The following is a 21,694-nucleotide window of genomic DNA, read 5'->3' on the forward strand; positions in this document are numbered from 1 at the left end:
CCTTGCCTTTGGTATTTTGGGGGGGTGATATGCCACCCAAGAAGGCTGCTGGGGAAAAGGGGGTTAGGCCTGTTTGGCCCACTAGGCCTCTTCAACTCCTCCGCCAGCCAACCTCCTTTGATGCGAAGGAGGGTTTGGGCCCACTGCGTGCTCTGATTGCACACCTGGAGGCATTGGGAAAGGCCAAGAAAAACTCTCCGGCTGGTCCTGATCCTGATCCCCAATACTTCTGGTGTTCCTGCTCAGCCACACTATGGCTGCTAAGTGGGCCAAGCTGATACAGTCTTTGTCTGATTGCTTGGCTAGATTGGAATTTGATGGTACTGCACCCATACCAGTGTCTGTGGATCTTACGCAGACTAACATCCTCCAGTCCCTGCACCAGTCCCCGATGGAGGAACACCCTTGGATAAAGGAGCAGATGAGATGCCAGTGGGGTTTCTATTTTGGCCTATGTGCCAGTATGGGTTCTACCCACAGTCCTTTGCAGGCATGCCTATGGATCAGCAGGGGCCCATTGATAGGCCACTCTGCTGGCCATCTGGAGTCTCAGGATGGCAATTTGATCCTTGGGGGGGGGGATGCAACGAAGTATAGCCAGGTTTTGGCTTACCTGGTCAGGCTGCTTGGCCTAACATAGTGATGCTGCCTGTGGCACCAGCTTCTGAAAATTATCCATATGGTGGGATTTCCTTGCCCCTGGGTGATCACCTTCTCCCCACCACTAAAGAGCATATTTGGAGGGGTGCGTGTGTTGATGTTTTCCAGCTCCTCTTTAGGGAACATGAGCCAGTTCCCAAAGAGGGTGAACAGGTGAGGGACCAGGAGAAGAGCAAGTGTAAACCCACTGAATGCAATTGGGCCAACTAGATTTCTGGGTTCATCATTTACATGGGGGTGGTTATGCAGGTAAAGCCTGCTCGGGGCCCAGCTGAACAGGCTGCATATAATTCAGCATGATTACATGGATTTTGCTGGTAATTCTTGGCAGAGATGTGATCAGTATTTCCACATGAGGGCCTCAATGGAGCCCCACCTCCCATGGGACAAGCAACACCAGGAATTGTGTCTCTAGATCATTACCCCCTCCCACTCCATGCAAGGGGACTGTGTGGATAGTGGGCACATGATCTCCAAAACACCAGCAGTTATTTCCTCTGTTGGTGTCTCTACATAGTTGGTTCAACCCCAGCTGGTGTGTTGGGACTACAACAACTGGGGCTGTTGCACGTGATCACCATTCACATTCCAGCACAACTGTGGGTTTTGTGGAGGTAAACGCCCCAGTACCAGCTGTCCCAGGTTTTGGGTTTTCCAGAGTGGAAAGGAACCTGGACAGGGACGGAAAGGTAGAAGCGGCACCATAGCTTCTGCTGGAAAAGGGACCTAGCCCTGTTTTTGCTCTCTGGAAACTGCTGGCTGATAATCCTTTGCATAGTAAGGCTACATATCTGTAGGGATGAGCCCGGACTGGTCCGGAGGCCATTTTGAAGGCCTCCGAACTGGTCCCGACATGAGGGCGGTCCGGCGGTCTGGCACTTGAGTGGGGGACTCTTTAAGGGCAGGGGAGGGTGTACTTACCCCCCTGCCGCGTTTCCCCCACCGGCGCGTTCGTTTAGTAAAGCTTTTGGGGCGGCAGGATACCTCCCTGCTGCCCCTTCCCCCAGTCGTCGGCAAAAGGCTTTACAAAGCCTTTTGCGCATGCGCACATCGCACGCAAAAGGCTTTGTGAAGCCTTTTGCCGATGACTGGGGGAAGGGGCAGCAGGGAGGTATTCTGCCACCCCAAAAGCTTTACTAAACGAACGCGCCGGCAGGGGAAACGTGGCGGGGGGTAAGTACACCCTCCCCCACCCTTAAAGAGCCCCACACATAAGTGCCGGACCGCGGTTCCGTGCACATCCCTATATATCTGCTGGCAGGATTTACAGCAGGTTTCAGGATCCCTAGTATGTCTCCCAGGTAGCATGTTTCCCAAAAAAATCTGAGATCTGTTCAGGGCATGGAGCAGTGTTTCCTCTAACAGGGATTCCCAGATGTTTTTTACTACATCTCCCATAATCCCCAACCAAAGGCCACTGCAGCTGGGGATACTGGGAATTGTAGTGAACAACATCTGGGAATACCTGTTAGAGAGAACACTGGTATGGAGGATGTTATCCTTCGCAAAATTCATTAGGAGGTGTCATTGGGCAGGGTGCTGGGACCTTTGGATACCTTGCCCCTCCCCAACTTGCACATTTTGCCTTTGATAGTTGTTCCCAAGAAGGCTCCTGGGGAATTCCAGCTGATCCATCATCTGTCATTTCCCAGGGGCTCTTCCATTAACAACAGAATAACACCCGACTTTTGTTCAGTTCAGTACACATCATTTGGCAGGGTGGTCCTCATCCTAAGTGGTTGTGGGCTGGCAGCACTGATGCAAAATGCCATACTGAGTCTGAGTTCAGACTCTTGCCTGTTCATCCTGCAGATTTTTATTTGTTAGGTTTTTCATTTCAGAGCTTGTATTAAATGGACTGTGTGCTGACCATGGACTGCTCGGTCTCATGGGCAGCTTTCGAATCATTTAGTTCCATTTTGGAATGGGGCTTACATAGAAGGGCTGGTCTGCAAACTACTGTGCATTACTTCGATGATTTTTAATTTGTTGGCTCACAGGCTTCCAGACAAGTGTGCATTTGTTGTGCCTGTTTATGGAACTTTGATGAAACTTAGATCCCCTCGCACAGGACCTAGCTCCTAAGGCCTGGCTCCTAAGCTCACTTTTCAAAGTATGGAGCTTGACACCATGGCTAGTTGTTCAAGACTACCTCAAGACAAGTTACTTGTGCTGCATGATAATATTCAGGACTGCTTGGCTTTGAAGAATGTTACCCTTTGCCAGCTGCAGGTGTTACTTGGGCACTTTAGGACTCCTAAACTTGCAAGCTAGCTCTAGCAGTTAGGATCCAACTGAGGGACATCTTGTAAGCAGATCTAATGAGTTTCTATTTGAGATCCAGAAAAGCCTGCTAGACAGACTCCATCAACATGAATCTGGACTGTCTACATTGGCTGCAAGCTCAGCTGATGTCTGAGGCAGGAGTACCTAATCTGATAAATGTTGCTGACTGAGGTTCCTCAGCTCAAGGTAACCCTCATCTAAGGACCATTTCCTGGTTTACTTATTCATTCTTAATGAAATGGCTCCTGGTGATAATAATGGAGAGTTAACCTTTTCCAACTTTAGTGGCTCAAGTGTTGTGGACGATTACCTGGTTTCCAGAACTGCTTTCCAGTTAATAGGGACTTTTTATATTTGTCTGAGAATCAAACTTTAATATCACATGTTTTAATTCCAGAGGCTAGTGTGTGGTTATCTCAGTTCTTTCAAATTAATCCCATAACTGAAGGTTCCCCGAGGATAAGGGCGAAATGGTCAGCACATCCAAGTAGCCTTCTCAAAATCAAGTTGAGCTCCACTCCAACAACCTATTTAAGATCTATCATACTATCAGACCAGTCATAATAAGTAATTATTAAGGCATTTGTAGACTTAATCAACCTCCTTCAGGATAACTGGCATGGAATCTACCTGCAAGAGTTCAAATTCCAATCAGGTCAGCAATACCCAATGGTTTGCTGCAGAGTGTGTTCAGTAAAAAGGATGTAAAGAGATGTTTATATATCCTACAGGAAATCTGGACAGTTTCCAAATTTAAAAAGACAACAAGGCTTTGTAGATTTATGTAAAAAATAAATAAATGCCAGAGTGAACAGGACTCATGGTCACTTTTACTAAATGCCTCTCTTAACAATGACTCTAGAACCTTCTGGCAGCTGGTTTCAGGAGCCCTCTGCACTTGAGCTCAAGCTTCAAGTTGTTGTATTTCTGCCTAGGTCTGGGGAAACTGTTTTAGAACCATCTTTAAGGGCCCTGGCTGATCTAGGTCCACTCTTGATATTTCTGCAGATGTTACAGTTGTATCTCTTCCACAATGGACCCTTGTCACCATTAAAGAAGTGGTCTCCATAACTGGTCAGCTTAAGCCTGGAAAGGCTCCCAGCACTGATTATATTCTGCTGAGCTCAAGCTAAACCAGCATTTATGGGCTCCACTATTCGCCACCTTATTCACTACAATAAACAGCTCTGGCGTGATTCCTTCCAACTGGGACAAAGCAACTGTGATGCCTATTTTTAAAAAGGGCCAAGTTAATGACCCGGGAAATGACAGACCCATCAGTTTACTGTCCATTATGGGAAAGATATATGCCAGGTTGCTGTGAACTAAACTGAACTCCTTTTTGGAATCTGAATGAAGGCTTACTTTCTAACTTCCTTCCAAGCAACATTCAGAGATAATGGTTCAACTTTAGATCACTGTCTGGTTCTCTCTCATCTAACTGAAAAATACACAGGACTCCTGAAGGGGAAACTATACTGCCTTTATGGATCTGAAAGCAGCCTTTGATTCCATACCTAGAGCTAACCTATGGCAGAAACTGGAGAACAGGATTACAGATAAGAGATTGCCCCATTTGATCAAGGTCCTAAATATCAACACTCTCTTTCAAATTGGTAATAAATGAACTTAAAAGTATCTTAAATGAGTCTGATGGGCACTTGCCAAAACCTGGCAACAGGAAAATCTGCGGGCTAATCAACACTGATAATGCAGAGCTGGTCTTGTGGTAGCAAGCATGACTTGTCCCCATAGCTAAGCAGGGTCTGCCCTGATTGCATATGAATGGGAGACTTGATGTGTGAGCACTGCAAGATATTCCCCTCAGGGGATGAAGCTGCTTTGGGAAGAGCAGAAGGTTTCAAGTTCCCTCCCTGGCTTCTCCAAGATAGGGCTCAGAGAGATTCCTGCCTGCAGCCTTGGAGAAGCCGCTGCCAGTCTGTGTAGACAATACTGAGCTAGATAGACCAATGGTCTGACTCAGTATGTGGCAGTTTCCTATGTTCTTTCTCATTCTAGCCCCGGGCTTAAATATCTGCTATCCAAATTATCCTCCTATTGTAAGGACAATTCTTTAAACCTCAGTTATGCAAAACCAAAGATCCTAGTTTTTAAGAAGACATTTATTCACTCCAGGTGGTTTCTTAATGACTAAGTTATGGAACAAGTTAAAACCTTTCTATACAGGTGGTTAAGTTTTCATCACTCCACACACAGATCTCATGCTTCTCAGAAAGCTTCAGTTACTTGGACTGCCTTTCAGTTTCTCTATACTAAAGGGGGTCAGTATATTCCTGCGGCCATTAAAGTGTTCAATGCAAAGATATCTTCTCAACTCCTTTACAGAGCCACCATTTGGATCAAGAAGATGTCCTCAGAGCTAAATCATATACAAGTAAGTGTCTTACGTGCCCTTTTACACACCCCAAAATGTGTTCCCAATGCAATTATTTTACTGGAGCCAGGACAGTGTCCTTTGGAGATCAGAGAGTGGCTGCTTGCCCTAAAGCTCTGGCTGAGGGTATGTCTCTTCAGGACAGCCCCAGGGTTATTGTCCTGGGAGCTGCAGATGGCCACAAGAACTCCTGAATGACTTTGATAGCCCGTACTCGGCTATCATCTGCTTTTTGTTATCAGATGGTATATAATTCTGCAACAGCTATAGTAAAGCAAAGATTTTGGAACATTTACCTTTAGAAGCTCTCTGCTTTTGCTTGTACATCCTGTCCACCAAGCCATTTTTGCATCTCATTTGAAAATGCCTTTGAGCCAACTACTTATCTTAGTAGCCTTCATGTAATCTAACTGCCTTTACTTGGGCAAGATTGAATGCACTCCCCACACAAGTTCTGCAGGGAAGATATGAGGGGATTCCCCTATCACTAAGGGTTTAACCAAGGAACGAACAGCAAGTTAAGTCTGTGAAGCATGTTCATTTGTTTTGCTATTTTTACACTGGAGCCCACCCGCCATGGATTACACCTATACTGACTTCATTGCCAGGTAGATCCACTCAATTCTATGTCAAATATTTGTTGACAGACAAATTCTAAGGGTGACGCCAACTGTGGCTGAATTTCTGCCAGTTGCTATAAAAACGAGGAAGCAACTTGTGAATTGTTGATGGAAGGACTGTCTCATTGCCAAAGGAAGGGGGATATTTGGGGTTCTATGGTTTGTGTTTATGTAGTACTGCTGGTTTTTGTTGCCATATCTAATGTAGCAACTATGACTGTTTTTATTTCAGTTCTGGTCTATTGACCACAATAAACTTACTAACCTATCTATGTAAACCACTTTGGGAACCTTTGCTGAAAAGTGGTACATAAATATGATGTAATAGTGGTAGTAATAGTATCATATTAACCATCCTTAGCATCCCTAGGAACCGTAGAATGGAGAATAGATGTAATCTTAAGGTAATTAAAGGAGTCATTTTCATCAGTCTTTCTGGGTTCAGTTTGTTTGTGCCCTTCAGCTACATCTTACATGTGATTGTTTATTTATGCCATAAACCTTCTGAAGCACAGACTTTTTCTTACACTTGTGCAGCACTCAGAACAACAAATATCTGATCTGTAGACATCTTTTAGGCCTCACTGTCACTCCAAGCCATACAGAAGACTAGAGACATCCAAGTGTAGTCTGTGTCCCATCAGCTATAAAGCACCACAACTGGGCATAGCTTTAGTAAGATGCACACTGCTGCTTATTTCTCACCCGCGGCTGTCTATATGCAGGAGGGTTGCAGCCTGGCTTTTGCCCTAGTGCAGTAGGCCACTTCCTTTTGTGTCTGTTACATGTATTGATGCATTCAATTGCACCAATGCTCTGTTTGTGGTATCTTTGTCTGCTAATGTATAGGTATGCATTATGCCTTAAAGCTAGCGGGGATGGATTATGCCTTAAAGCTACCTCTGCTGATGATCTTAATAGCAGGGCAATAATAGTCCAGCCCATAAATACCTAAGGCATACATTTATATCTGTAAATAATGTATACTTATGCCTACACTCCAGTTGCTTTCAGACACAGAAACAAAAAGGCTCTGTTTGCCCCTGCAATCACTCCTTTTCACCTTCTATACCCCCATAGTTGTTACAGCCCTGTTTAAAGGTAAAGTGTGCTGTCAAGTCGATTTCGACTCCTGGTGCCCACAGAGCCCTGTGGTTTTCTTTGGTAGAATACAGGAGGGGTTTATCATTGCCTCATCCCGCACAGTATGAGATTATATCTTTCAACATCTTCCTATATCGCTGCTGCCCAATATAGTACCAGCGGGGATTCGAACCAGCAACCTTCTGCTTGTCAGTCAAGCATTCCCCCGCTGTGCCACTTTAGATGACTACAGCTCTGTTGTACCTCCGAGTACTAAAGGGTGTGGCATGTGCTCTGATGAGAAGTGATAGTCAAGTGACCACACAAAACACAGAGCAAAGGTATATTCCTGGAAATTACTTCAAAAAAGGAACAAGACCTTGCTTTAGAGCCAGTTCTGAAGACTTTGAGTTAATGTGCACTTATGTAGGACTAAAGCAAGCATCGTGACCTCGTCCAGGCTTAGCTTAGAAATGTCACTGGATTTTGCCCTTTGCTGATACCTTAGTAGATGTGTAACTAATGGTTTTCATCCCCATTCAAAGGGTGATAAGAACAAGGAACAAGACGGCTTCCTACCTTCCTTTTAAAGAGAGCTACGATCAATAAAACATCTTCAAGTCTTATCCCTGGTCAACAGTTCAAAGCTTGATCATCATAACTGGGGAACTGATTTCCCAGAAAATGAGTAACTGAAGAGCCTTTGTCTTAACTAATCCTATGAACACCACAGAGCCCAAGGAAATTTTGGACACTGTCTAAACAAACAGCCATAAGCAAAGTGCACAATTCATAGCCTGCCCAAATCCATAGTTGGGCTAGGATAACAGGGGGTAAGTCAGGTAATGCTGAGTTACAAGTCTGGGTCCTTGTGAGAATTATTCAGTTCACATTGAGGAAACAACTGTTTATCCTCTTCATCTCATGATTTAAATGATTTCCCAGCCAAGTGCAGAAACTATTGTTTATCTCCTTTATTTCATTATTCACAAGATTTCTTATACATTTTGTTGAGAAACGTACGCTTACTTATGTTTACAATGCGGCTTCCTCTAACTTGGACAATAGCCCTGTCAAAGCATTAGAATTCTGTGGCTGCTCTAGCCAGGTGCAGCATCTACAGAAGCCCTTCTATAAGCCCCAGCCCCATGCTGATCTGCCTGAAACCCTGCTTCCTCTGCTCACCAGGCTGACATCTGAAGAGACACAAATCCTATACTCAAGGAGAGAGCTTCCGCATGACTAGCAACCCCTGTCCCCCAGCATTCCAAACCACAGGGGGGAAAAGCTCTCCTTGAGTACATCATTTGTCTTCTCAGATAAACACTGTCCTCATGATGGGTGGGGGTGGGGCATACAGGTACACAGGATGGGTGGGTTTCAGTGTATGTTAGCTTGCAGGAGCACTTCTGAGGACACTGTGCCTGGGTACAGCATCTACAGAATTGCAACTCCTGGACAAGGTTAATCAAAAGTTCCATGCAGTACTGTACCATGGTACAGGAGAAACAGGAGCATGCAGATTATCTACAGTGCCTCTGCAAACACTGTACTTGCAGACAAGCATGTGGCAGGGGCAGAGCTTGCCAGCATGTTCCCATGGGCACCATTCATGGGTGCAGAGTCCACACTGGTTCGTGTAATACCAGTGTCTGTCTCCATTGTCTGTTAATGTCTCCCTCTCCCTTTTCCCACTTGTGTTTCAGAGTGCCGGGAAGCCCAATGCTACCAGCATGGCCAAAACCAACACCAAACCCCACCCCTTCATGTCCAGGAATGGCACGGAGCTCGGGGCCGGTGGGGGCTGGTGGCAGGGGTAGGGCTTGCCAGCATGTTGTGTCCCAACAACCAGAATAGGGCAATAGTGCTTTCGTCCCCAAACACTGAGATAAATGAGAGGAAAATTTAAGAACATAAGAACAGCCCTGCTGGATCAGGCCCAAGGCTTATCTAGTCCAGCATCCTGCTTCACAGTGGCCCACCAGATGCCTCTGGGAAGCCCACAGGCAAGAGCTGAGGGCCTGCCTTCTCTCCTGCTGTTGCTCCCCTGCAACTGGTATTTAGAGGCATCTTGTCTCCAAAATTTATCAAGGTTAACAATGAATTTCACAAAATCAATGCCTCTGGGTAGTTAAGGTTTCTTGAAATGAAAGTCTACTTTGAAAATATACTGATGACTTTATGATGTAGAAGATAAACCCCACTTATCAAAATCCACAATATCTATTTATCTACTGAAGTCCAAATACTTCCGATGGTCATCATATAAAGGGAATAATATTTTGGAATATCATATAAAGGGAATTCTATTTAGCACAAAATGCAGAAACCTGGGACAAGCTAGGGAGTGAATATGAGTGGCAGCCAAGGTTCCAGTACCTACATGAGTCTGACCGAAAATAATCATCAAAGGCCCTTCTCTAGGTGCCATAACCTGCAGAGGCTAGATTATCGGGGGGGGGGGAGGGCATTCCATGCAGTTCTGTCCCTATGGTGGAACGCCTTCCCGGAGCAGTCCCACCTGGCACCTTCACTGCTATGGCAAACCTGTTCACTCAGGACTTTCGTGGACAATTTCATTTGGCAGGCAGGGGGATTCTGTTTTTGTTGGCTGATGCTTTTAATATTTTGGGGTGGTGTTTTTTGTTGTTGTTTTTTGCTGCTCCTTTTATTGTTTACAATTACAAAATAAAAGCAAATTGTTGCTTTTATGTGATTTTTGTGATGTTTTAATATTCTGTTGTCTGCCATGGATGTCTATGGTTGACAAAAAGGTGCTATAACACAACAACAATGGGGATTCATTACTTACGGCACTGCTGATGTTCATCGGAGCCATCTTCACAGTCCTCTTCATCATCACACACCCATGACTGTGGGATGCATTCTCCATCACTGTGACACTGAAACTGACTTCCTTCACAGGTGGGATGTGCTAATGGAGGCAAGGAAATAATGTTTAATTTTGCTTGGATGTTAGCTGAAATACAGAAACTTGGTTGTTAAAAATGTTTCTGGTCCTACAAAATGCTTCTGAATTACAAGGAATAACTAAAAATAAAAAGCAGGGACATTTTTGTTTCACTACGCCACTCAGCATTTGGCAGGGCTACACCAGATGACACTTCTCTATTGTAACAGAGAAGAAAGCTTTCTTTGCCACTGACATAATCACTGTGTAATCCTTTCAAAAGTTTTTCAATGCTGTAATCAGTCAGCTTCATCTATGCTGAAAGTTATTTGTGCTCTACCTTTCTATTCTCCAATGCCATCCTCAAATTACCTTATAAACCAAAGATAATACCCGATGATGAAGCAAAGCAATTGTATCAATGGCCAATGTCAACATGCCATTCCACAGGTTAACTAGCTGACTGGCAGAACATCCATTAAGGCCAGTGGCTGTCATCCCAGCTAACAAAGCACTGATACCACAGGAGAAGAACCGGTGCTTCTGAAAAATTCAAATCACTCCACTCCACTGCTGTCTCAGCAGTGGGGGCAAATTTCAAAAACTTCCCCTTCCCCAGAGAGCACTTTGTGCTACCCCAAAACATGTCCCTGAGAGTCACACAGCCCTCGGGAATGTATTTTCAGGTGACACAGAGAGCTTCTGGGCAAAGAGGAATTCAATGAAATTCTCTCTCTCTCTCACACACACACACACACACACACACACAGAGGTGTGTTAGTCTGGAACTCTTCAGAAGCTCTGGTGCTATACTAGTGCTTCTACTATTGCTTCATTAGTCAGGATGTGCTTCCCAGAGTCCAGACATCTATCCCTATGAATACCAATCCAAGACTGATGGAATTCCAAGTACAGTAATATATTATGCAAAGCCTTACGTTAACAATTATATATTTTATATGCCATTGACATAATGTGAAATAGCAGTAGGTCAATGATAAGGACTGGGATGGGCCCCAAAATATATCAAAAAGAAATAAACAGCAACATTCGCTATGCCTCTGATACATTTGTCTCTTCCCAAATAACCCTGCCATTAGAACTGTTGCCTTTTCATGACCTCAGCAGACTTCCTATGTCTACCCTTCCTCAACTAGACACACTTCATGTTACCTACCACCTATCTCCCCTGGTCAGCAGTGTCTCTAATTCAGGAGATGTGAAAGGCTGAAAGTGAATGCTAAAGACCAACAGAAACAATTTGGATTAGGATGTGGCCCACAAAAGAATGCTAATATAACCACACATAAGATGCCTTTCCCTCCTCCAACTCAGCAATATCCAACCCACAGAAGCGATCCTCACGATCGCTGCAGGAGGCTACCGCCTTCTGCGGGGAGGAAGCCCGAAAGCGCTTACCTCTCCACAGACAATCACTGCCTCCTTGCTGGGTGGCCAGATCAGCTGCCCACACGGCTGCAGAGATTGGGGGCTGCACAGCCCCCAGAAGTTACAGGATGCCCCGCACAAGTGTGGGGGGCATCCTGGAGAGAGAGACCCCCAAGCTGGGGAGGCTGCTTGCAGCCTCCCGGTTGGGGGTCTATTCATGTATCACTGTGTGCCACAGTGACACACAAGCAAAAAAAAAAGGTTAATGGAGTGATCACTCCGTTAACCTCGTTTAGGGGAGGGGGATTTAATGTGGCTAGTTGCCAGGAGCTGCACAGCTCCCATTGTAGCCCATGATCGCCCCAAAGCAGTCTGGGCTCCCTTAGTCTATTCCTCAGAGTCTTAGTCTATCCGTCAGAGTCTTAGTCTATTCCTCAGAGTCTATTCCCGCATAAAAAGTGTTAAGTCTATGCTATAATCCATGTTGTATTTGACACATACACACCCAATACGGAAAGGACATAAGAACTGCTTCCCTGCCTCAGCGTCTCCAGTCCCCCAAATTAAAACACAGAGAGAGATGAGGAGAAAAATGTGTCCCCACATAAGTGTCTTCCTAAAAAGTGTCTTCCTAAAAAGGACCAGCACTACAAAGCTGATGTACTAATTTGCACTTCAAATTAATAGCCTTTTCCCCTGAACTCACATTTTTCAACTTAATCAGATTACAAGCATGGCAAACCCATGAGATTTGTTATGCAGCCAAATAAATAATTTGAAGCAATTCTGTAAAGATTCAAAATGCAATATATGGTCTGTCATGGAACAAATGTACAGTCAATTTATTAGATAACTATAGACCCCTGAGATTCTTCAGCCAACCACCATCTAAGCAAGATTTTACACTTGCGTTCTCTATGCTGCTTTTTTCTAAATAAGCTTTTAATAAGCTCCTGGTAGCCTCCAGCCAATCAGTAAGCCCTCTGGACTTCCCTGGAGTTCCAGGTATCATTTTAGAAGTGTCACGATTCTGACCTTACACATGCTTGAAGACACCTCCTCTGTGCAGTTGCAGATGCCACACAGTGAACTTGAAACTAGTATATGAAGCACATGTAGAGTGGCTGTGTAGACCGACAGCCAGCCACCCCCAAGCAATAAAAGGTATGTACTGGGAGCTCACTGGGATGTTGCGGAAGTACCAAATAAGAGGAGGAATTAGGTATAAAGTACTCAGATAAAGACTGCAGACTCAGGGGGCTGGTTCAGATGATATGACGAGAAGCAATCAATAGGAAGGGGGCAAACCAAGAGCGTGCCCATTGGGTCATTCTCCATTAACATCCCAGTGCCCTCCTGGTGCATTCCTTGATTACATGGGGCAGGGGGTGGCATATGGATGAACAGCTTCCACACATGATCAAGGGATTCACTGGGAGGATGTTAGGACATCTATGGAGGACGTCCCAATGGGCATGCTCTCTGCTCACCCACTTCTTCTTCATGTGTGCTGTATTGTTTGAACTGGCCCAGAGATGCAGTTTAAGGAAGACTCTGAGGGGTGGTGGTGGTAGAGTTTTAAGGAGGAGGAAGTGGACTTGGTAAAGCCAATGGAAAACCTTACTTATGGACCCTAACAGGCAAAATAGACAATAGCCAGGGAATAGAATGTTAACACCCTGTCTTCCAGCTATATAAGTGGAATTAGAGGTGAGGTGGCAGGGCTGTTTTCTTATAATTCTGCCCACTGGGTTGGGCTAATTAAGGACTACTTTCAAAAAGGTTAGTAGAATAGCTATATAGTTGCTTAGGGAAGGGATCAAATATTATAAATTAGCTTAATTCCACTTACGACAGCCTGCTTCATCGGTGTCATCCGAACAGTCTCTTGCTCCATCACATCTCCATTCTGCAGGGATACAGCGGCCATTCCCACAACGAAACTGCCCACTCTCACACCCTGCAAGCAAACAGCGAAGCGTTTGTCTTTATTAAATAAGAAGTGAATGCCATTGCCATCAGTAATTTCTGCAGTTATATCATATTTCTGGGAAAGAAGAGTGAAATTCTTCCAATGAGGCCAATGCAACATCACAGGATGCAATCATAAGTCAAGTCTCGATTCATACATGGGGTAAATCTCATACAATAAGTTATGTACCGCCTCATACTTTCTAGTAGTGTCATATTACTAACAAGAAGCCAAACACACCATGACAAAGGAAAAACTCCACCAACAATTTAAGTCATTTATTACAAAATAATCAGTTAATTCATATCTAAAGGTGTAATGCCTGCTAATGATATTGGCAACTGAAAGTTTCCCTTCCAGTGATCCATGAGTCCTTCCTGTGCCTTCACTGTTTCCATACACACACTGACACGAGCCCTATTCAGAAGTTATTTAGCTCGAATGCCTGAGCCTGCAGACCACAAAAGCATTTGCCATAATGATTACAGCGTTCATCTCTTCAAACAGCTGTAACCATAAGTGACACACTAGGGCAGGGATTCTCAATGTTGGGTCCCCAGATGGTATTGGACTTCAACTCCCATAATCCCCAGCCCCAGTAGTCTTTGGTTGGGGATTATGGGAGTTGAAGTCCAATAACGAGAATCTCTGCACTAAGGGACTGAGTGAGTGACCTACTGGGCAGGTCCCATGGGCGTCCACAGGACTTGCTGGTGGGGGTGGGGGGTGGCAAAGCGACCAATCCAATAACCTCTTCCCTGGGAGTATGCCCCATTGAATTAAATGGGAACTAACTCCGTCCAGGGAGGAAAACTTCATCCTCTTGTCCGCCCACCCCCGGACGCCCATGGCAGGAATTCTAGCGCACTCTTGGAGGCTGTACACGAGTACAGCCTCTGGTCACATAATGTCTGAATAGGGCTATGATACTGTAGAAAAGAGTATTTCGATTTAGGTTATTAATATATCTTCATATTGTTTATTCAAGTAAAGCAGAAACACTCATCCGGCATATTTTAATATAAAACATCTTATTTACCTATTGTGAAAATTTCATTTTTCCATTTATACAGAAACACATGGCATAACATCAAAGGGACAATTCAACATGACGACATGATTACATTGAGTGAGCCATCACTGAGTAATCACCACAGACAAAGTTTCCATATCACCAACTTGTTTTTCAATACACACAGTTCACACATTCAGCTGAGAGTCATGAAGTGTCAAATAACCAATGGATTAGTTATCAAGTGTAAACCAGTCTTATGGCACTTTATCACTGAGAGAAGCAGGAATATCTTCCATTCTAATTTAATATTATAATTTTAAAGCCATAGGTAGAAAGACTAATTAAGCAATTAAATCCTTTGTTTAACCCCATATATGATGAAAATTGCTGAAGGACCAGATTCTGTAAACCTTATTCATACACTGCATTATTAGTAAGCTAACAAGACAATAATACCCCTGACTCCTCCAAATGTCACAAGGTGAGGAAATAATGCTTCTGTGGCCATTAGGAGATACTTGATCTAAATAATAATTATTATTTTTTATTTATTTATTTATTTATTCATTCATTCATTCATTCAATTTCTATACTGCCCTTCCAAAAATGGCTCAGGGTGGTTTACACAGCGAAATAACAAATAAATAAGATGGATCCCTGTACCCAAAGGGCTCACAATCTAAAAGAAACATAGACACCAGCAACAGTCACTGGAGGTACTGTGCTGGGGGTGGATAGGGCCAAATTAACAATACAGTGAAGGAAATCTGGGCCACCAGGTAGATATTTCTTAAGCACACATTCAATCAAATTGTGCTTCATGTAGCTTCAGAACCTATAAATGTTGAAAGGACAGTAGCCACAGCCAATATAAATAAATAAATAAATAAATTTTAAAAATCATAGTCCGTCAAAGCAAAAATATCTTCTTCTCTTATTAACCAAGTGTTAAAAATTACCTCTCTCAATTACACTAAGCGACTCATCAGAAAGGGGCGATGCCAGTAAATCCTTGAACTCACAGTGAGATAAACAGACAACAGGTTATCCGAGCTCTGACAGAAAACCAGGCATATCACCACTCATAAATACAGTTAAGTGATGTACTCCTTTGGGATATACCATAGGCAAACTGCTTTATGCAAGGAATGTTCAAATCTGATTGTCTGGTAGTGACATCCTGATTTATAATGTATCCTGCAAATGGTCAGATATTTCCCTTGGATAAATGGTGGTACAGAGTGGTACAGGAACATGTATTCCTAAATACATTCTAGGCTAATGCATGATGGTGGTTGGTGGTGCAGCTCTGGGGTTGGTGGTGCAGGCCTCTTATCAAGTACCTTTAAAAGCACAACAACCTCCCTTGCAAAAATGCCCTGAAGGAATGTGCAAATGCATGCTGGAATCTCTGGCCCTTCGACTGAATTCTGTCCTGCAAATGAGAGATTATTTGGGCTGTTTAAAAGATATAACTGCACCACCCCCACCCGCAAAGAAAAGTATAGCAGCTTCAAAGGAAACAGCATATACAAAAACATAAATAAATCCCAATATTCACTCATTACCTTAAACCAACACACAACTTTTAAATACACAAAGGGATTGTGAATTTTATCTTTTTTAAAATGTATATCCTCAAGTACCCTATCCTTAAGATTTTTTAAGTGAAGAACAGCATTAGTATGACTGAAGCTTACCAGAGTAATAGTAGCTCTTATATTCTAAGCTTGCAAAAAAATATTTCCAGCCGTTCACACACAGTAAGTGCTGTACCAATGCCCACTGATACTATTCATCAGCAAATCTATTATAATTCATTTAATTATGGTATTAGTCATTCCAAATGCAATCTTCCATGCTTGCTTGTTTCACATTGAAGGCTACATTCTCAAAATATTACACAAATGCAAAACAGCCTGACACTTCTGTAATTTTTTGCTTTCTATTCATTTAGCAATCACCTACAAATAAAATAATATCTATTCAGTAAAGCAGGAAAGAGTCCTTTGGGGTGAGAAACAAAGGATAATAATGTGTAGGTTCAAATGTGTCACAAATTGGCTTAAATACATGTTTTTAACTGTGAACAAAAGAGCAATTAAATTGTAAGCTCAATGTGTGTAGTATAAACAATAGCCATTGATGCCTAGTATATTTAATTATATCTAACTGCGCAAATGTATTGTAGATACAAAAACAGACATTATAATAAAGGGGTCTAGTCTCTTGCTTGTGGTTAAGATCTGTGGTTACAATGGGGGCACAGCCATGCATAATTGTATTTTGGACCAAAGACTGTGTCTTTGGATCAAAAGCAATCTGACCATCTAAAGATATTTGCCTTCTAATTAACCCCTCTCAGGAAGAAAAACAAAAAGCTAGTATCATCACTAGACAAAAAAGTTGTTCTAGTAAGAACTAATCTGCCTACTTTCCTTTCACTTTCTCTACAACTGGACTAAATTTGGTTCTCTTGCGCCTCAAATGTTCACATGTTCACCATCTTGGATCAGGGTAGATGACATTATCACAAACTACACCACTGAGGTGTCCCTGTGTGTCACTCATTACAAATGTACCTAATTTGGTTCAAATCAGTTAGACAGTCCACAAGTTAGCCCACTTGCACGCATTTGCCATCTTAGATTGGGGTAGATTACATCAGCACAAACTATGACACTGAGGCATCCCTAAGTATCCCTACAGTTGTAGCAACTTTGGTTCAAATCGGTTAGGCGGTTCATAAGTAAGCCCAATTGTGCCTCAAAAGTTTACGTACCTGCCATCTTGAATCGGGGTAGATGACATCATCACAAACTACATCTTTGAGGTGTCCGTACAACTGTACCCAATTTGGTTCATGTTGGTCCAGGCATTGCAAAGTTGATGGGGTGGACACACATACATGGACACACAGAATGCTGGGTGATCTCATAAGCCTACTGGAAAGTAGGCTAAAAAAAATAATCACATACCCTGTTTCCCCGAAAGTAAGACCTACCCCGAAAGTAAGACCTAACAGTAATTTCTGATGTACCGCTAATTGCCCTAGTGCATTTTGGGGGGCTAAAATTAATATAAGACGCTGTCTTATTTTCGGGGAAACACGGTAGCTTACTGTTTACATTTGCTAACATGCCCAAGGTCTGTGAGGGCCACATTAGATGAGATTATAGTAGACTTGGCTCTTTATCTGAAAGTCTGCCACAGGTAACGTTGATGCTTGTCTAATTTAAAGAGCAAAATTGATGTGGGGGCAGGGGTGCTGAACTTCCACCTCCACCTCTTTCCTCACAGTCCCTCCCCTTAGGTGCTCTTCTACCAGCTGGGCTCATTCACTTCCAGTAGTAGGGAGATAAGCCACATCTCCTGCTTTTTAAACAATACACTCTCTTGCTTTTTAAGCTGGATCATCTACTTCATTGGATTTAAAGGGACAGGTCTGCTGCCATCACATCTGCTTGGGGAGCAAAGAGCAAGACAGAGTCCCTAGATATTAAGGGCTCACTTCTAATCCTTTTTCTTAAAATTAATTCTTAATTTTTACCCACATTTCAATTAGTGCCACAACCCAGGGCAGAAAGAACATGAGTTTTATAATTTTCCCACTATCACAAATGTAGTGGGGTGCCCAGGCGTCATACCTTGAAATCAACAGCATCCGTTTTAGCTTACATAAACATGCATTAGGAAGTTGCTGATATATTTTAACAAACCCAGAATAAGCATGTCTGTGTCTGGCTAGTTCCTGGATGGGAGACACCCTAGGGACCCTATGTATGCCATCTTAAATTCCATTATGGAAGAAAGGCACAATCTAAAAGTGGTTAAACATATGAATAAAATTAAAATGTTCTTTTTAAAAAATATATGTTTTTCAGAGAATAGAGGTAGGCTGGCTGGAGTTTTAATATTTGTAAGGAATTGTCAAAATTGGTTTGACTGTTTTACAATCTGATTTGAGTCTTTGCCCAAAAACTGACCAAAATAAATAAATAAATAAATAAATAAATAAATATTATTATTATGTGAATTTGCCCCATGTTTGTTTCTGTATAGGCCAACAGACAAAGTGCCAGTTTAGCCACATCTACACAGCACATGAAAACATGGAAGGTTATGAACCCCGTGTCCACCATGCTGGTTGTCAGAGCCGAGAGCAGGGGTCAACGGGGTTTCCCCCAAACAATGTTTTTGCTTGCTTGGGTCATTCCACTGGGGACTTTTAATTAATATAGTGGACCTGTTGCCTCCCTTCTCCCTTTGATCTGCTTACTCTCATGCTGAGAACAAAATTAAGCATTATCACTTTGGCTTAGTAACAGTTAAGCAGCACCCCAACGCACAGTTCAAGCTTTTAAAATCCACAGAAGTCAATGGGCACATGTTACTATGGGCTGGATTGTGGCCTAAAGGAAGCTCGAACCTCATCAGTCTAAAGGTTGAAAGAACTGGTGAACAATAACCTCTGCACTAAAGGAAAAACTAGACTCACTAGAAGGCTAATAATTACCGACACCACTTTATAGGAAACATTTACTTTCAGTAAACCCCTTAAACGGGGGGGGGGGGGGGAAGCAGTACATGAATCAGTCAAAGACTGCCAACAAAGTAATACTAATGAGCTAATTTTCATTGAAATTCTGATTTACTTTGACAGATGCTGATAAAACCAGACATGTATTTGGGGCAAACAGCCCTGTGAGTAGGATTCCTTTAGGAAATTGCTAGTATGTTTCAAATAAAACCAATTCTTTATTCTGCTACTGGCCCACATCTTTCAATCCACAGCACTATGAGGGCGGAAGAAGGGCTCCACCCTCACAGAGTGGCTGCACTGAAGTCTTGCTCCACAACCCCAGTGCATGGGGAGACGGGAGCTATTTTTGCTATTTTTGCTTCTCTCCCCTCCCTCCAAAAGCCTTTTTCGCTGCCAGAAATGTTCCTGGGGTCCACACAGCCCTCGATAACATAGTCCTGGCAGCAAAAGGTGCTTTTGGAGGGAGGGGAGAGAAGCAAAAATAGCTTTCCTCTCCCCATGCACTGGGTTGTGGACTGGGTTGCAGCTCTTGCTGCTCTATGAGAGGGGGATCCTTCTTCCACCTTCATAGCACTGCAGAAGATATAGCCACCACATCTGACCATAAAGAAGCTACTTTTGGTTTGTTTTTGCAGATGAAAAGGAGGAGGGTGTTTCTTTTTCTCTTTTTTTCCTTCTATGGCAATGCTTAAATGTTAGTATACCATTACAACTTCTGTTTTCACAAAAGGCCTACGGGCATGAATGATTGTATGGAAAAGGATGCCAGAAAAGCAAGGAGACTGGGAAGCAGGAGGCCTGAGGCCTAAGAAATCAAGGGGGCAGCAATGCCTACAAGATAGGTGATTGAATGGTGTGGTATACCGGTATTTCCTGAACTTGCTTTTGGCTGAAAGCTTGCGCTGTGTGGAAGAAAGGTAGCCAAGCTATCCAGTAGATAGATAGATAGATAGATAGATAGATAGATAGATAGATAGATAGATAGATAGATAGATAGATAGATAGATAGGTTTGAAGCTGCAATCCTAACCCCGTGTTTCAGGAGTAAGCCTCACTGAACAGGATTGGGCTCCAAGATGAGGACTGAAGTTACTACGTGTGTTTTTTTTTTCACATATTCATATGTCTCAAGGTATTTCGGAACTTAAAACATTTCATACAAAAATATACCCTACTACTTGGCTAGCTGCAACGTTTTGTGGAATCCCAGTCAGAATATTACCCACTGGGTTCCCAGTCTCTCAGGGCCCAATTTACAGATTATATTAGGTACGATGACAGATTATGTTAAGTTCATCATTAAAGCCAAAATGCTTGCTGTTCTTTCTAAATAGAAACTGGAAGGGGGCAATCAGGATTGAGATCACAGCATGGGGGGGGGATTTCACCCTTTGCCCTGCCACAATCCCAATCCAGATGAGGACCCACCCCAGCTACTAGTTGCCCTGGGAGGAAAACAACAACAGGCACCAATGGGAGCTTTCCTCTCGAAGCAAATCTGGATCAGGCCACCAGCAGCTCCTATTTAGGTAGAACAAGCAAGCACATCAATTCCTCTAGTGTTACATTAACATAGTTTGTACTTTGGCCCTCCAAGTCCCACACAAGGAGCTCTCCCTTAAGGAAGGGAAACCAACTCAGAAGCAGTGTGCCATTCCTCTATGCCTGGTGGGCCTACCGAGCATCCCCCAGAGGCAAACCCTGTAGTGCTGGCTCTCAGCTTAGTAGGCTCTCTCAAGCTGGTCCATGCCTAGAAGCCTAGCTATCCCCAATTCCGTGCAACTTCTGATGACCCTTCTGCAGCTACATTTGTTTCTTGGCTTTGAGGCTATTCACACACACATGCAAACCCAGGCTAAGGGAGCCCAGCCCAGTTTTGCACATGCATGTGAACTGCCCGGATCGGGCCAATCCCAGCAACTCCACGGCAGCAAACCTGCCTTTATAGCCACCCTCTAAAATGAGGTTTAGGGAGCAAGCGCTCCCTTAACCTAGTTTAGTGGGTTGTGTGGCAGCCGCAGCTTTCGCACGGTGCATCCTGGTAGATCCAGGGGACAAGACGACACATCCCAGCCCTCCTCGCTGCCTGGCCATGCGGGTAATCAGCAACGCAAGTGGAATCATCTGTGGGGAAGGTAAGTCCCCGCAGCCTGCACTGGAGCCCTTCTCACTGATCTTGAGAAGAGGTTCAGTGATTCACAATTGATTTAGGTCAAAATAGAGAAAGGTTAGTTGTTTAATCTCAGAAAAGCAATGGTGATCTTTGCTCCAATCAAAAAGTTTCGGCTGGGCATGCAAGCTCCAGTGCACACAGAGTTTTCCAATCTGGGACAGCTAACCCATTCATTTCAACAGAGGAAGCCTATCTACATACACTTTTATTCCTACAGATGGGTTGGGTTTTTTTCATTGAAATGAACATGCACAAATTATCAAGGTGCTTTTATTTAGCAATATTCCTAAGCCAACTATAGCAAACACCCTATGCCCCATTCTGGACCCTTTTCATCATTTCTCTGCTTCATGGCATTTTGTTCTGTACAAGAGAGATGTCTGCTGACTTAAGAAATGTTGATCTGGCAAAATAGATCATAGGAATATAATACAAAGCCCCACTAAGTCATATGAAACTCTAGAATTCTTCCACTATTAGATGGAAGCCACGCAAGGCTCCTTTCCACATGAATAATCTAGCTCAGGGCTATACAACTTTGGTCCTCCATCTGTTGTCGGACTACAGTTACCATCATCCCTGTCTATTGGCCACTGTGGCTAAGAATGGTGGGAGCTATAGTTCAAGAACAGCTGAAGGACCAAAAC

The 21,694-nt window shown here is 43.5% G+C and overlaps 1 protein-coding gene across 1 annotated transcript in view; it reads right to left on the reverse strand.

Moving 5' to 3' along the window:
• The window catches only part of LRP2 (LDL receptor related protein 2), a 233,622-nt gene that overhangs the window by 185,326 nt on the left and 26,602 nt on the right, over positions 1 to 21,694 (reverse strand). The window contains exons 2-3 of the mRNA XM_053284455.1: positions 13,197 to 13,304; positions 9,857 to 9,979 (exon numbers count right to left, since the gene is read on the reverse strand). Coding sequence (XP_053140430.1) covers positions 9,857 to 9,979; positions 13,197 to 13,304 — 231 coding nt within the window. The remainder of the gene's footprint in view (positions 1 to 9,856; positions 9,980 to 13,196; positions 13,305 to 21,694) is intronic.

The sequence above is a fragment of the Hemicordylus capensis genome, chromosome 1 (genome assembly GCF_027244095.1).
Source record: "Hemicordylus capensis ecotype Gifberg chromosome 1, rHemCap1.1.pri, whole genome shotgun sequence".
NCBI classification, from domain to species: Eukaryota; Metazoa; Chordata; class Lepidosauria; order Squamata; family Cordylidae; genus Hemicordylus; species Hemicordylus capensis.